Source organism: Acomys russatus, chromosome 32 (assembly GCF_903995435.1).
Source record: "Acomys russatus chromosome 32, mAcoRus1.1, whole genome shotgun sequence".
NCBI classification, from domain to species: domain Eukaryota; kingdom Metazoa; phylum Chordata; class Mammalia; order Rodentia; family Muridae; genus Acomys; species Acomys russatus.
This window is the reverse complement of record NC_067168.1, coordinates 24,265,186-24,280,377: the sequence shown is the minus strand read 5'-3', so window position 1 is coordinate 24,280,377 and position 15,192 is coordinate 24,265,186. Positions and strand designations below refer to the sequence as shown.

The 15,192-nt window shown below is 45.8% G+C and overlaps 1 protein-coding gene across 1 annotated transcript in view; it reads left to right on the top strand.

Annotated features, from left to right (window-relative positions):
• The window catches only part of Clstn2 (calsyntenin 2), a 623,041-nt gene that overhangs the window by 538,076 nt on the left and 69,773 nt on the right, over positions 1 to 15,192 (top strand). Inside the window, exons 7-8 of the mRNA XM_051140799.1 lie at positions 5,068 to 5,316; positions 11,358 to 11,479. Coding sequence (XP_050996756.1) covers positions 5,068 to 5,316; positions 11,358 to 11,479 — 371 coding nt within the window. The remainder of the gene's footprint in view (positions 1 to 5,067; positions 5,317 to 11,357; positions 11,480 to 15,192) is intronic.

The following is a 15,192-nucleotide window of genomic DNA, read 5'->3' as shown; positions in this document are numbered from 1 at the left end:
ATGGGATCCCTGCCCAGTAACCATGGTGGACAGATGAGTTATGCCTCATGTCAAAAGCCTTATTTCTGATGGGCCTGGAGTAGAGTACACCAGAACAGGGCAGAAGCAGAGGGTAGAACATCAGAAGTCAGGCCCTCTGGGGTCTAAGGAAAAGGTGGAGGCTGGGTCATGCCCAACACAGGGACGTGTTGTACCCTCTGACTCTTTTGCGCATCATGGCTCCTGTCTGTATTTTCAGTTGATGGTTTTCAGTAGATGGCAGAGAGGTTTCTGGCTGTGTCTCCCAACTGGAGAGCTGCTGTGACACTTTACACTTCAGTGTTTATGCATTTTTTTCATCCTACAAATTTTTACTGACTTTGGAAGGAAACAGAGAGAGCAATTAGGATGTTATTACCATAGTCTAAGCAACGGATAATGAGTTCTGAACCAGGGGAGTGGCAGTAGGGATGAATTTAGGATGGCTAAGAGGCAAAATCAGCAAGATTTAATGAGTGGCAAGCTGTTGGAAGGAAGAGAGGAGGGATTTTTAACACACCAGCACCAGTGTTTAACTTGATGAAGGGGCCACACCCTAAACCAGAAACCCAGGAGTAAGGATACATTTCTGGGGCATCACTGGCAATCACATACCTGTGCAACACCACATGGCAGCCTCCTCTCAATTCTCCTGAGGATTTGCCTCAGCCTTGCAGTCCCATCACTGCAGCTCATTCCATGCTGATGTTCCGCCTCGCACTCTGCCCGTATCCATATTTCTTCTCATCCCCAACTCTTTGCTTTTCTCTCCCAAGCCCCTCTCTGCTGTCACTAGTCACCTGTTCCCTTACCAAGTTAGGCCATGTCTAATGTTGCTCCTGTGTTACTGTGGTTGGACAGTGACCCAGACAGGTTGGCTTCCCAAGTGGTACAGCGAGTGAATCCCATCTCAGGGGAAAGAGGGCAGTAGCTGATGAGCAGATGTGGCAGCATCTGGGATGGACCTGGAGAAACACTGGATGGCAGACATTTTGCTTCCTGGGATTTAAGCATGGAGATGCTTCCATTCTGCCTTAGAACAACTTAGTGGTGTGCCCTGGTCCTATGTCTCCTCCAGATTGTGGACCAGATACAGCCTAAGCTGATCCCATCTTCCAGACCCCAGGGAAGCCAGGCTACTTAGAGGAGGTAGCCAACTGCCTATTCCCTTTTCCAGCTTCAGGAATTCAGGCGACGTTCCTGTCTTGGGACCAAGCTTTCCAGATGTGAAAAGTCATGGCACTGTATTGAGGATGAAATGCAAGAAGAAGCCCTCAGGGACACCTTGCAAACAAATCAAAGTTGACATTAAGAGCAGCCCCCCAAAAGGTTCCCTTCCTTGACCCCATGTCACTCCATATTATACGAAATAGAAAAGTACTTTGTGGTGCATATGCCCTTTGTAACACAGAGGCCAGGGTGTTCCTCAGGGGATTGCAGGGTTCCTGGCAGCTGGCCACTACTTCATGAATACAGTGCCAAGGGCAGCTGTTTTTTTTATAAGTCAAGAGTTCCCAGGACGGGTCCTGTTGAAGGAAAAGCCACGGTGTATGAGCATGTTATTAAAATCAAAAGCTTTCCAAGGCAGAGCAGGGCAGGATAGCCCAACCCTGTGTTCTCCAGATTTATATATTGATGAGCTGAGGGATTCATTCATGCATTAATTACTTCACCAAATGTCTCTTTGCTTATCTAAATGCTCTGTAACTCTTAAAATAACGTAGAACCATCCACAACATACAACTACTTAATAATTCAGTGTCCCGACAAGACAGAATATGTTGGGAAAGGAGTTGCGGTGCAACATTTAGGAGGTATGAGAGAGAGTCCATGGCTTTCTAGGATAGCTTTCAGCTTAGCAGAGCTTGTCCACAGAAGTGCTCTCAGAGGCTTCCATGCCCTCAGAGTCCCACAAACCTAGGAAGTCATCATGGATTGTGTTCCCTAAGTGACAGTAGCAGCCCCTTAGTCTTCTCAAACCTTTACTTCAGAGAGTTTCACTTCAGCGGATCTGGCACCAGATTAATGTGCGTTATGACAGAACATCAGCACCAGGCTGAACACACTGACTCCTCGTGATGGCATGAGCAGTGGGACTCTTTCTCTGAATATGTTTGTTCCCTGGAGGCCATTTGTGCAGCTACCACACCACTGCCTTTCTTTGTCTGAAAGAAGCCTTTTTGCCTACAGTGGTATTTCTCAAGATGGTCAGAAACTAAGTAGGTGCCCATGGCCCCACCCCAGGGGTCTGCCAACCGAAGACCAGCTTGTTTCACCTAGAAAGCCAAGGTTCTGTTTTCAAGACCTTCAAATATCAAGCATATTGATGTAAAAATGGAAACCATACTTACCTATGTCACTTGCTTCTGTGAATCATCAGTGAAGACGGTCAGCCGGGTTAGGCTGCAGTAACACATGACCTCACAATCTCATTGGCTTAAAATGACAATGGTTCATCATTTCTATCACATGTCCTTTTGGGATTGTACAAGACCCCAGCTAATGGGGTAGCCTCCATCTAGCACACCATTCATCTCAGAAAAGATGGAAAAGATTCATGGTGAACTGTGGGCTATCACTTAAGACTTCTTTCCTAATACAACATGCCACTGGCGTCCCCATTTCTCTGACCAGCACATGTGGTCGAGTCGGTGTCATGGGTAAGAGACGTATATGTTACACACACATACGCTCTTCTAGCACCCAGGCCCAGAGCTCCATCAGGCACTTGCAGAAGGCCTTTCTGGGCTCTGCCAAGAATATCTACCAAGAACTGTTTTACCCACCTGACTGTTCCTCCAAAAAGAAATTAAAAGGCTTACTGGGTCCCTAAAGGTGGGGCCGTCCCCATGTGATTGAAAGTTGTGTTCTTAGGGCAGCGCCTGGCGTGGCTTGGACCCTGCATACACATTTGTTGAGATGATGTGGAATGATGTCATGCCTCTCTGAGGATACCGTAGAGTGAGCCCTCACCTTAGATGAGACAGTTCCTTTCTCAAGGTCCTCCCACTTATCTCCACCCCCTCCTCTGCCCTGCGCTGGACTCTAAAGGCTCTATGCACATCGCTCTGGCCACAGTTCTACTTTGGAATGTGAGAGGACCCGGCCTATCCATACCTGGGCCGTGTACAGGAGAATAAAGATCTCAGTGACTACCCCTCCATGGCCCATTTGACCTCCTACATTGTCCTGTGCCCATAAATCTCTCCCATTAGGTTCTGTCCCCATTTGCTGCTCAGAGCAATGTCTCCACCTTGCTAAAGCTCAGGATCTTGGAATCAGACCTCACCTCTGGTTTGGAGCCCCTAGCACAGAGGCCACAGCCGCAGTGCACCAGAAGAGCATGAATTCTTAGCATCTAGTGGCTCTAGGGACTGTCACAAGGGACCCCTGAAGAGCAACATAAGCATACTTGAACATGCAAATGCTGCCACAGCATGCCTACAAGTGACATGTCTTGTTTTCCTATGGAATCCTTTGGGAGGAAGAGATGAAAGAACTCTGAGTAGAAGCGAAATCTCCCTCTGTTGTTTAAATGTCCTCAAGAAATACATTCATTGTGTTAATTCCATGGAAGTCTGCACCATCTGGTTAAATGTATCGTGTTTGCCAGACAGTGTCTGCAGGAAAGGGAAGGTGGACTGCCATCTCCTCCACAGGAAGACACCAGAGCTTTCCTTGGGTAGCCTCAGTGTGCCTCTCTGGGAGAAGACACCTGTGTGGAGAAGGGGCATCTCACGGGACTCGGGGTGGTCAGCTCAGTGGGCTGCTGACTGAATCATCTGTGTGTTACAACTGCAGCTGCCTCTCGTCATGTGATGGTGCAGCCCTGGTCTAGTCATTTTTCTCCATGGTCTGCAGTTTCCACGTTTGCAAAATACACAAAACATTCTAGAATTTCACATCAGTTCACTGAAGGGATTTAATAAGGGGGTTGAGAACAGGAAACCTCTTAACTGATAGAGGGGGTCCTCCTATGATAGTTTTCATCCCTGCCAAGCCTCACACCCGATCCCACATGTGCCACCCTAGCTGCTCCACTGATGCCAGAGCAGGCCCCCTAAGACACTATATGTGTACCTCCACACTGTTCTTAGATAAACTCTATTGACTTTTCAGGGGTTCTAATGATCAGCCTGCATCTCTGCATCCCCCTCAGGTTTCAAGAACCAACAATATGTGCCCGAATCATTGGTTGGCTTCATGCTGCACAAATCCCAGGCCTACTGCCATTACCAGCAAAATGAGTGAGCATTCATTGTGTGCTAAGCATGCAACTGCAAGCTTGAACGGATAACCCCATTCAGTCCCCACATGCACCTAGGAATGGAACACAGTCGGAGAGATTAAGTGACCTGTTCCCAGTCACAGAGCTGCCAAGTCAAGCTGCCGGGTGTCAAATTCAAGTGCATCCGACCCTAGAGTCCCCGTTCTCAAGCACTATACCCTTTGGCTTTAGCAAATGGTTGTAGAAAAATGTAGTGTGTACAAAATGACTTACACACCTTCTCTCGAGATGAGAGCCTAGAATTTTCCCCAGTCACAGCCTTGATCCTGCTATCTTGTCTCATAGAAGTCACCATGGCAATGAGTAGCTGATTGGCCTTCATGTGGCCAGGGTCAGGGTATAGGGCTAATGTTCAGTAAATGATTGACAGAGTAATTGATTGATGGGTGCATGAATGAATCCATTCACTTGAACGAAGCCCTGGTTGTCTGCAGGAAACCAAGACGATAGAAGCCCTGCGATCCTCCCAACTCTTTATACTCTGCTTGCCCCTCTTCCTGGTACAACAGTTGATTGTACCCGCCTGAACATATGTATCACTTTTATCTGCACATTAGCAGTGTATGTCTAAGCAGACCAGAATCAAGTCAGAGGCTCGAATGTTATTGGGCTCTTTTCTGAGCCACCTAGGTCAGGCGTAGGCACAGACCTCAGTAAGTAGGCTAACTCCATTCTGACCCAGAAGCAGAAGTAGGAAGGCATGGACACCTTCCTCCCACCCCAAGGAATAACCACCATGCTTTCATCTCTTCCCTTTGCAGGAGCATCATCGGGCATCATCGACCTCCTGCCATCCCCTAGCGCGGCTACCAACTGGACTGCAGGGCTGCTGGTGGACAGCAGTGAGATGATCTTCAAGTTTGACGGCAGGCAGGGCGCCAAGATCCCTGATGGGATTGTGCCCAAGAACCTCACAGACCAGTTCACCATCACTATGTGGATGAAACATGGCCCCAGCCCTGGCGTGAGAGCTGAGAAGGAAACCATCCTCTGTAACTCGGATAAAACTGGTGAGTCTCCAACCTGCTAGGTCCCCGACAGCTGGGCAGATGTGTCTGTGGAGGGCGTGCCAAAGTAGAAGAGTGATAGGTAGCCTGGAAACATCTTCTGCTTTCTGGTTTTCAAGGTGCTAGTTTCTAGGGTTTAGGTAAAGCAGGACTAGGTGAGAGTGGGAAAAGAAGGTGTAAACAAGACTGTGCAGCAGTTTGAATCCACGATCTTCAAACTGGCTTCCTCAGAACCCCCATGTCTGTGGAAATTCCTTAGGGTTGTTGTAAGTTAGGTAGGGGTGAAGAGGGCAATTTTTCATCCTTACTGCAACAAAGAAATCCCACGCTTGCCGTATTGTGTAAGTGTTTTCTAAAGCTCTCTTTTGAGTAAGAAGGATCTTGTCAACTTAAAGCAGTCGTTTGAAAATGGACAGTGGCAGCTAAGAGGTGTTGCACATTTCTCTCATGCTGGGCCTGCACACGGGAGCTCTGTGGATTTGCTACACCCCATCTCTTACAGATGCGTGACCTTGCTGTAGTATTATCTTCCTCAGAGTTGTATGCGCTGATTAAGTAACTTAAATATACATGAAGCCCTCAGAAAAGTGCTGGGCACGGAGAATATATGGTTGATGTCAGCTACTCCTTTTCTGAACCTTTGCAAAGAATTTTATGAATACATTACTGTGGAAACAGCCACTGACAGGGTGTGTATCTTGTCCCAAGTAGTTACACAACCAATAAACACCAGAACTAGAATGTCAATTTAGGTTCTACTAAGTCCATATCGTATGCATTTTGTCACGGTGCCTCCATACACACATGCGTGTGAATACACACACACACACACACACACACACACACACACACACACACACACACACACACACACACAGGACTTGAGATCTTTTGCCAGATTTACAGCTCTGCCTTTAACTGTGATTCCCATCTCCCATTTCAAATGTGACTTTTGTAAAATAACTCAAATAAATCACTGTTTATAACTGTGAGACAGTGCAGAGGGTAGCCAGCAGCTCAGCACCTGCTGTCAGACAACCCGAGTCCACAGCCCAACTAGATGGCTGCTAGAGTGTGACCTTTGGACACCTATTAAGCCACATGAGCCTCAGTTTCCCCATATGCCAAGTGGAAGAAATAAGCCTGACATAAAATATGAAATGGTTTAAATCAGATGCCGAGGCAGTGCACCATCAGTTTACGTGGTATCACTGGCACCACCATTACTGGGTTTATTTCACGTCATGCTACTGCAAGGATCTCCGCATTTTCCGTCCCAGTTGATCCCTGTAGTCTATGCTAATGTGATCTTTTCCAGAGAGACACTATTCCAGGATCTTCTGGCTTTTTGCCTACTCACAAACCAGGCTGTGCTGAGGGAGTCTGCACCAGCAACATCTTTTCTCTGGGACCTGCATGCAGGGAGGATGCCATGGGCCTGCATGAGGCGGCACCAAGCTTGGAGCTGGGCTGAGTGGCCTGGTCCTAGCAATACCTGGTGGTTGCTCTGGACATAATGGCCCAGGAGCCAAAGTCACACTGAGGCCACAGCCTAGGATGGTGCAAATGCGAGGCAGCTGATTAACATTGAGCAGCCACAGATAGGATTGTTTCTTGAATGTGTGTCAAGCACTCCTGGGTGACAGAGAAGCCAGGCAGTGTTTCTGCCTACGCAAGAGCAACTGAAACAGGAAAGTTAGTGTAACAGGGCAACACCGCTTAACTATCTAAAACAGTGTGCATGTGTCTAGGACCTTACAGGACCAGACTCTTACAACAGAGGAATTAACAATAACCAGTTATTGTTAGAATAGACCAGCAATGTGTTGTAAAGTGTAGATGTCAGGCAGGGCCCCATCCCAGGTCCATAAATCAGCACCTCAGGGGAACTCAACTGGGCATCCATGGCTATAGTGTGCAACAATGCCTTCTCATTACAGTAGCTCACCAGCAGGAAGCTCAGCGCCTCAGACCTGCAAGGCCTGTACCTCAGCTCTGCCCTCGCAGGAAGTCACACCATACAGTTAGTTAGCTTAAGATTGGTGCAGAGGGCAGGAGAGGTGCCATAGTGGATGACAGCACTTGCCACCAAGTCTGCAAACCACAGTTTGATGCCTGGATCCCACGGCACAGAAGGAGAGAGCCAATTCCTGAAGACTGTCCCCTGACCTCCGCAAACACAAGGTTGTGCCCATGTGCGCAGACATGTATGCAGGCACTGATATGTATGCATGCACATGCGTGCATGTGTTCACCCCCGCCCCACATACACACACACACACACACACACACACACACACACACGCATATCATAAATACATGTTAGAAAAAGATTGTTACAGAGAAGATAAAAAAAAAAGGGTGTTGGCCTAACTTAGCTCCCTGCAGGGAAAGTACTATAAATATAAAATATTGGGATTTAATTAAGGCCTGATTAGGACTTTTATCTTATATCAGAAAATTTTTCCAGTAGAAAAGCTATATATATCACAACAGAAATGGAGAAAGCATGGGAAAGTATCAAAGTATGCAAACCACCTAAAATCCAAACACTTGGAGAGATTACCTGCTAATGTTCTGCATATTTCATTTAAATGTTACTTTTATTTCTATGAATAAGTATAATGTTCTTCCCATTTCAATCTATTCTAATAACACACTGAGATTATTGTTTTATATGTAACTATGCCGAGGTCATATATCCATGTAATAAAGTAGTCTTCTTAGAAGGGCGTGTGTGATAAAATGCCATGTTGCCCACATTGGCCTCTGAGCCTCCTGACTCCACATCCCAAGTACTAGGATTTCGAGCATGCACCACCATGCTTGGCTGATAAAATAGTCTTTAGAAGCTAAATCGCCTGCCAGTTTAAAACTCTGCCATGTGGATTTATCATACTTTATTTAACGGCTTCTTTTGTCGGCTACTTAGAGTATCTCTTTTTAAAGGCAAATAAAGCAGTGCTGTACTGAGCATTCTAGAACATAGCCTTCACACATTTCCGATTGCTCCCTGGCTGGAAGTTGAATTATTAACTCAAAGAATATAGATTTTGAGAAAAATTTTAGTGAAACTTATGACATTGGCCTTCATGAATATAACTTTGCCTCCTGTTTGGTTCACTAAACAAAACTTACCAGCGCTGGTCCATTATAAAGCCATCTATAAATAGCTGGATAGCAGAATTGATTAGTCGGCAGAGGCTAACTGCATGGAAGAAAGAGAGAAAGAAAACAAAAGCCACCACCATTACCGTTACCACCAATAAAGCTCTCAGTGGCCACCACTCTCCTCTCATGTACAGAGGAAAAGCTCTGCTTCGTCCAGATGTCCTGGGACAAGAATCCTTGCACTGCTTGGTCTGTCTATACTTAGCCATCAGAGAGAAGGGAAGTGTTGAGTACTGAGGGCTTTATTGACAAAGACAGCAGGCTGTATGTTTCAGCTCTAATTAGCTTCTGCTTTCCAGAACTTGGTCACAGGGCAGTCACCCAGCCATGGTGAGGCTGTGATATGCAATTAACCATATCAAAGCAAAGGAAGCAGGGTTAGGTGCACATATAGCAGTACTGCTGTCACGGGGATGCTTGGGCCTTTGCCGGCCTTGATCTCCCTGTTCTCTGTATGACTGATGCTACTGCCTCTTACCACCCTCAACCCCTCCCCAGCTCCTTCCCTCTCTCCATAAACCCCTCATGCCAGCACACCTGTCCCTGTAGCTGAGATCTCTTCTTCCTGGCATACAGCTGTCCTGCTCACTTTGAGTTCAGCTGGATATAATGAATGATAAGCGCCATACATAATGCTTGACATTTTCCTGCTGGGAATTCTAAGACATGGGAACCAGTGTGGCCTAGCACTAGCAGAGCGTCAGCCTGGTAGGGACTACTACTTGGCCTTCCAGCCTATGGGAAAACAAAGGTGTGCCCTCAGCCCCAGAGTGTCTAGAAAACTGCCCTGAAGGATTGCAACTGTAAGAACAGGAGGGAACCTCGCTCCCTGCTGCTCGTTGCCTGGCCAGGAGATGTTCCTTAGCCTGTGTGTTGATCCAGGAGTCAGAAGCCATGAGACAGATACAAGAAGAAATGGCCTTGGCTGAAAGATGCTCTAGCAGAGGAGGTCTGTTCTTCTGGTCTTCTTCTTGGTCCACTTCTTCACCCTAGTTGATTCCAAATAAAGCTAACAAAGTCTTTCTTCCTCCCTTTTCCTAACAACTCTCAACAGAAACATAGAAAATTATGTATATATGATCATGAAAGGGCAAGAAGCATTTAGTAGATTCCCTATAACCAGGCCAAAGGAGTTTTGCCAGTTCAGAGGCTAAGAATGCCCACACATTGGACATGGGTAGCAATTGCCCATCTTCTCCTGCCATTTCTGCATTGGGTTCTGAAGAATGCTGATGCTTGAGCATAAACAGCATCTGATTCTGACGTGGCTGACTGTGCTGCTGTAATCCCCAGGCACAGCAACGGCCTTTATAATAACCGACAGCCACTGAGCATCTGTTCCCAGCAGATGCTTTACACACATTTCCTCATTGTGGCAATTAAGATGTTATCCATTACAGAGATAGCAAGTCCAGATCAAATGATAGCAGATAAGTGAATAATCCAACTAAAAGCCGAGAACGGTGACTTTTTTGTACCTGAAAACTCCCAGGTATATGACAGCTTCACAGTCATCCTACAGGTAAAGTGTGATCAAGATTCACGTTCCTCTCGCTGCATCTTCTCAGATCCATGTCTGTGCATGCCTCTGTTTCAGATTAATAAATAAGGCTGCAAGTGCCACAGACCTCTGCTTATACACTGCACTTCCCCCAAGGAAAGACAACACCCCTTGGGTTCACATTCTGCTGGCACCTATCCCAGAACTACTTAGGAAACTGCCAACCATTGGCCTAGACCAAGCCGCCCCTGCCAGTTCTCAGCAGAGGCCACGTGGCCAGGAGAATGGCCCTCTCTGATGACCTTAGACAGACATTTTGAATCAGCTCCTGTGCTGGGTCAACTGGTGGGAGCCTATTTGGTCAGAGTCGGTCAAGGCTCATCTTTAGAAATAAGGACAGTGTTGACATGATAGCAAAGTTACTACAAGACAGACAGGAGTCAGTCACAGTATTCCAGCCTTAGGTTACGTTAAGTTGGTCCACCATCCCTACCCTAATGCCTGTAAGGAAACTGAGATACCAAGAAACCAAATGACTCGTAGCATCATCAAAGATAAGAGTTCCACCAACTTCTTAATACACAGCTATGCTCACTCACATACATGTACTCATTTACCTACTTGCAGCACACACGCATCCTGGTAAACTTCTCTGTGTTCTACAGCCAAGAAAGATGTCATTTCTTTATGTGTTGATACAGAATAGCTCCTCTCTCACCAACTGGTAGTGTCTTGTGACTCTAAGTGTCATGGCTAAAACCATGTCATACGATTTCCTAAGCAAGTGAGGAAGTCTTTATATCAGAGGAAGAAAAGGTTCCATTGATTGATTACTGTGCCTGGGGAAGGGGTGATTATTCATCGCTTTGAAGAGCCATGGAGTTATGTCTAATGCTGGAAAATCAATTTGTCTCCTCCTAGCAGCTAAAAGCAAGGCAGCCCCTCTTAGCATAGATTAAGGAGACAAAAGAGACTTGTTCTGTGGTCACTGTGTCAAGACTGACAAAATAAGACAAATCCCATAACTCCAGGAGAAACCAGCCATGCCAAAGGAGCCCAGAGAAGCCCATGTGATTGGCAGAGAACTTGCCAATGTGGTCACCTTTCACCAGGCTCTGATGGACTTTAGGGTGGGCTAGGGTTTAAAGGCAAAATCTGAGATGTTTTTCTATGGGCCCTCCCAGAGCTTATTCCATTCTAGTACCTTCCCCTGAGTATGTTCTGGAAATTTTATCGGAACCAATTGTAGATGAGAAAATAAGAGAGACCATTTCTTTGTCTTCTGAACTGTGCCTAGAAACATAACAGAAGACACTTTGGGTGGAAAGAGACGGAAATTCTCTCATGCCCCAACCGTGTTTCTGCCTTCCAGAAATGAACCGGCATCACTACGCCCTGTATGTGCACAACTGCCGCCTTGTCTTCCTCCTGCGGAAAGACTTTGACCAGGCAGACACCTTTCGCCCCGCAGAGTTTCACTGGAAGCTGGACCAGGTAAGGCTCTCAGGGAAGATCATTTCCTCTGTCCTGTGCAGGAACCATCAGTTTGCTCTCAGGGTAGCAGCAGTGGGTAAGCTCTCCAGGTCTGCTCAGTTTCCTGGTTTTGGAAAAGTCAGTTCAGGGAGGAAGATAGCATCTTAGGTCAGGATGGACACTGCCTCCTGAAAGCCAGTAGAAGAGAAAGGAGCCATATATGCTAGCTGTCTTAGATGCCACAGAGTCAGAGGACCTGTGCACCTTTACACCTGTATCATTTCCACTTACTCTTAGTTGAGCTCATGGGAAGCTGTTTTTCCTGACCCCCTCAACCCAGCTGATGATCTCTGCTGATACATGTTAAAGTTACTTATTATAAAATTGTGTTTGTTTCTCAGGATCTGGCTATGACTCAAATGATTAAGACTCTATTATATTATTTGTTAAATAAGCTTTATAGCACAACCTTGAGCAGTTTAAGTATGTTCTTAACCCTCTATGCTGATCTGACTCCCTCTTTGCCAAAATCCCTGCAATACGTGCTTTTTCGGGCTTTTCCTGCTTCAGCGGCTCCTTCCTCATGTCTCTTGGACTTCTGCCAGTGGCTGAATCCCCTCACAGCCTCCTCCCCTGGCTGGCAGGAAGTCCGGCCCTATTCTCTCCTCTTCTCAGCGGTTGTGTGTAAGTTGCTTTATTGGCATATTAGGGGGACAGTTGGAGAGCAGAGTTTACACAACACTGAGACAGGAGATTCTCAGAACAAGGATTGCAACCAGATATGAGGGGATACAGAAATCAGCATTTGAATTACATGATAACCTTATGCCTACAGATACAACTTTGGTTTTTTTGTGTCTGTGACCATCATGTCTCTCCTTGGATGCTGCCCTTCCTCCTTTGGGTGACAGTATGACTTGGTTTTGGTGACAGGTGCTTGAGAACAGGGACCTGAAGAAAGCAGTGACATAGAGCATTGTGAGAATGGTCTGCTTTTTTTCTGAAGGGGGAAAATCTGACTCATTGGAGCTCTATGGCTTAGTCATAGGGCTGGGTTCATCACACTTCTCCACAACAAAGCATGTGTCTGGGTTGAGTCCAGAGCTTTGAAATATGTGTACATCACTGAGAGTACCAGAGAGCACTCATGTGCAGTGAAGGGTGCTGCACAGAGAGGAAGCAAGACCAAAATGACTTTCAGCTAAAAGTGAAAATGGGCAGGGTTTCATTTTTTTGGTTATTAAACCAACAAAAGGAAAAATGCCTAGAAACAGGGATGACATGTCACTTAACAATGATGCTCATTTTACAGTCCCCAGTGCCTCAGACCTCAACCTCTTTTTTTGTTTGTTTGTTTTTATTCTATGCCAACTTTATCCCGAGCTATGTGCTTTTGTGACCTACAGATCTATTCTTTCTCTTCTATATTCACTGTGTGTATTGCTACTTTTGCTACTTTTCCCTTTCTGGACCTGCATGTTTTATAATCCTGTGTCTTCTGTCTCCTTATTACTCTGCCTTTTCCCCATCCTCTTTTAAACAAACCCCCCACCAGCTCCCACTGGGACTGACCTCAGCGAGTATTTATTCACACTAAAATGTGAGTGGTTTCTGCCCCTTCCATCCTCACAGATGTTCACATGTATGCTTTGTGAAACCCAAATTTCTCAACCCCAAGAATTTTCTCTAATGGAACTTTTTCAATAAAAAAAAAAAAAAAAGCAAGGACAATGTGCCATGGGACAGTGTGCAGAGCCAGTGGCAACTGTCTGGCCTGATCTGAGTAAATGCTACCCTGCTGGCTCCCAGGAGGGTGAAAAGATAGCATATGTGCTCCTCTGCATTTCTTTGTGTTAGGAACTGTGGGGCTTGGAGGAATGGTAAAATCTTGACATTGTTTATATGATTTCTCAGCAACCTCCCAGCTACGTCCTGAAGTGCCAGATGGCTTTTATGGGATGTTTTAAAATATATAATACAAATTGAAGTGAATTAAAATAAATTCCATATTGTGAGGGGTTCTTTAATAAGAACATTGCCATACTGGCAGAGATAATTATAGATACCCCGAGGCATTTTCTGAGATGGGATTGAGAAGCAGGGATACAGGCAAATGGAGTTGAAGGGTTTGGAATTAAAAATAGACAAAGAAGGAATCCTGGTTGTATAGATAAATATATAGTGGATGTAACAATTCTGAAAGCCATGCATTTAAAGGGAACCAAATCACTGAGCACTTTCCAAACTACCCTGGTACCATGGATGTTCGTTTTTGTTATTTCTGTTGTTGTTGTTGTTGTTGTTTTTTGTTCTTTGGAGCTTTCTCTGTTCCAGGCAGCCTCGTGGCTTGCCTTTGTCCCACAGCAAGATATGGCCAACACCCGTCCTTTCTCTCGTGCTGTTCCTTTTGTGAGCATACTGACTTAAAATGTCAAATCTATCAATTCATTAATAAGAATTATGCGTAATATTTATAGCTGTCATGGAACCCTACAAACTATCAGATATTTGCTTGGATTAAGCTCTGTCTTAGTCTGTGTCTAACTCCGTGCAGGCTGCCTTAACAAAATATATTAGGCTGCATGGCTTAAGGTCAAGAATTGGGAAATGCAAGGTCAAGGAGCTTATAAGAGCCATTTTCCTGGATGAAGACGGCCTCCTTCACCCACTTCATCTCTAGGTCCGGAGAGAGAAAGATAGCACCCCCATATCTGCTCCTCTGAAAAGGAGCCAGCCCTGTTATATGAAGTCCCAACTCTCACTCTCTCATTTCATATTGGTTGCCTGCCATAAGCCATATCTATAAATATATTGGGGTTTAGTATTTCAATTTGTAAGTGTGGGAAGGACAGAATTCAGTCCTCAGCATTTTTGCACTGAAGACACGAGTCTTGTGAAAGTTAAAGGACTCCTTGCTATCAGATGCTCCAGGTCACGAGGACAGTCGCCAGGTGATGGCAGGAGGCTGTAGTGAGGAGGGCACAGGAACTCTCAACAGTGTTCCTGCTGGCAATCCAGTGGTGTATGCAGGCTAGCCCACAGAACCACATTTCTCCTTCCTCAGCTCCCTGTGATGTTAGAACCTTATCAGCGTCTCTGTCATGTAAACTACTTGATGCCCAGAACATAGAGACCTGGTGAAGCTTTTCCACCAGGGACCACTCTGGCACATCTCGTCTGTCCCCAAAACTCTTCAGATTCCTCATGACTATTTCTACACTCTCATCACACAGCTATCTCTCCCATCTGTTGCCTTAGTGCCAAGCTCCTGCAAGCAGGGTGGTATCTTACCCATCCCCAGATTTACAGTGTATGGTTCAGCTCTGCACACATCGTTGGTTCCCAGAAAATGTCTGCATAACATTGAAGGGATGTGGAGGGAGAGACCCAGTGAGGCCAGGGAGGAGGGGGAAAACAAACAGGGTGGAGAGAAGAAAAGCCAAGACATCTTTTCAAAAACTTCTGGCGATGAATTGAACATTTGGTTTATATCACTGAGCATTTAAGAATTCTCAATTTTTGCTGCTGTTTTTCTTACTCTCTGGTTCTTAAACAGTGTTCATCTTTTATCTTGTTAGCTTATTTCAAAGATCCAGCTGGATTAACCACCACTGAGTCTATAGCTGGCCTTTGCCAAAACGAATTCAAACTTGTCGAATACTACGTAGTATGTAACTCAACCTGTGGCCTAACCTTGGGAATTCTCAAAGCCTCTTATGGGTTCTGATGCCTTC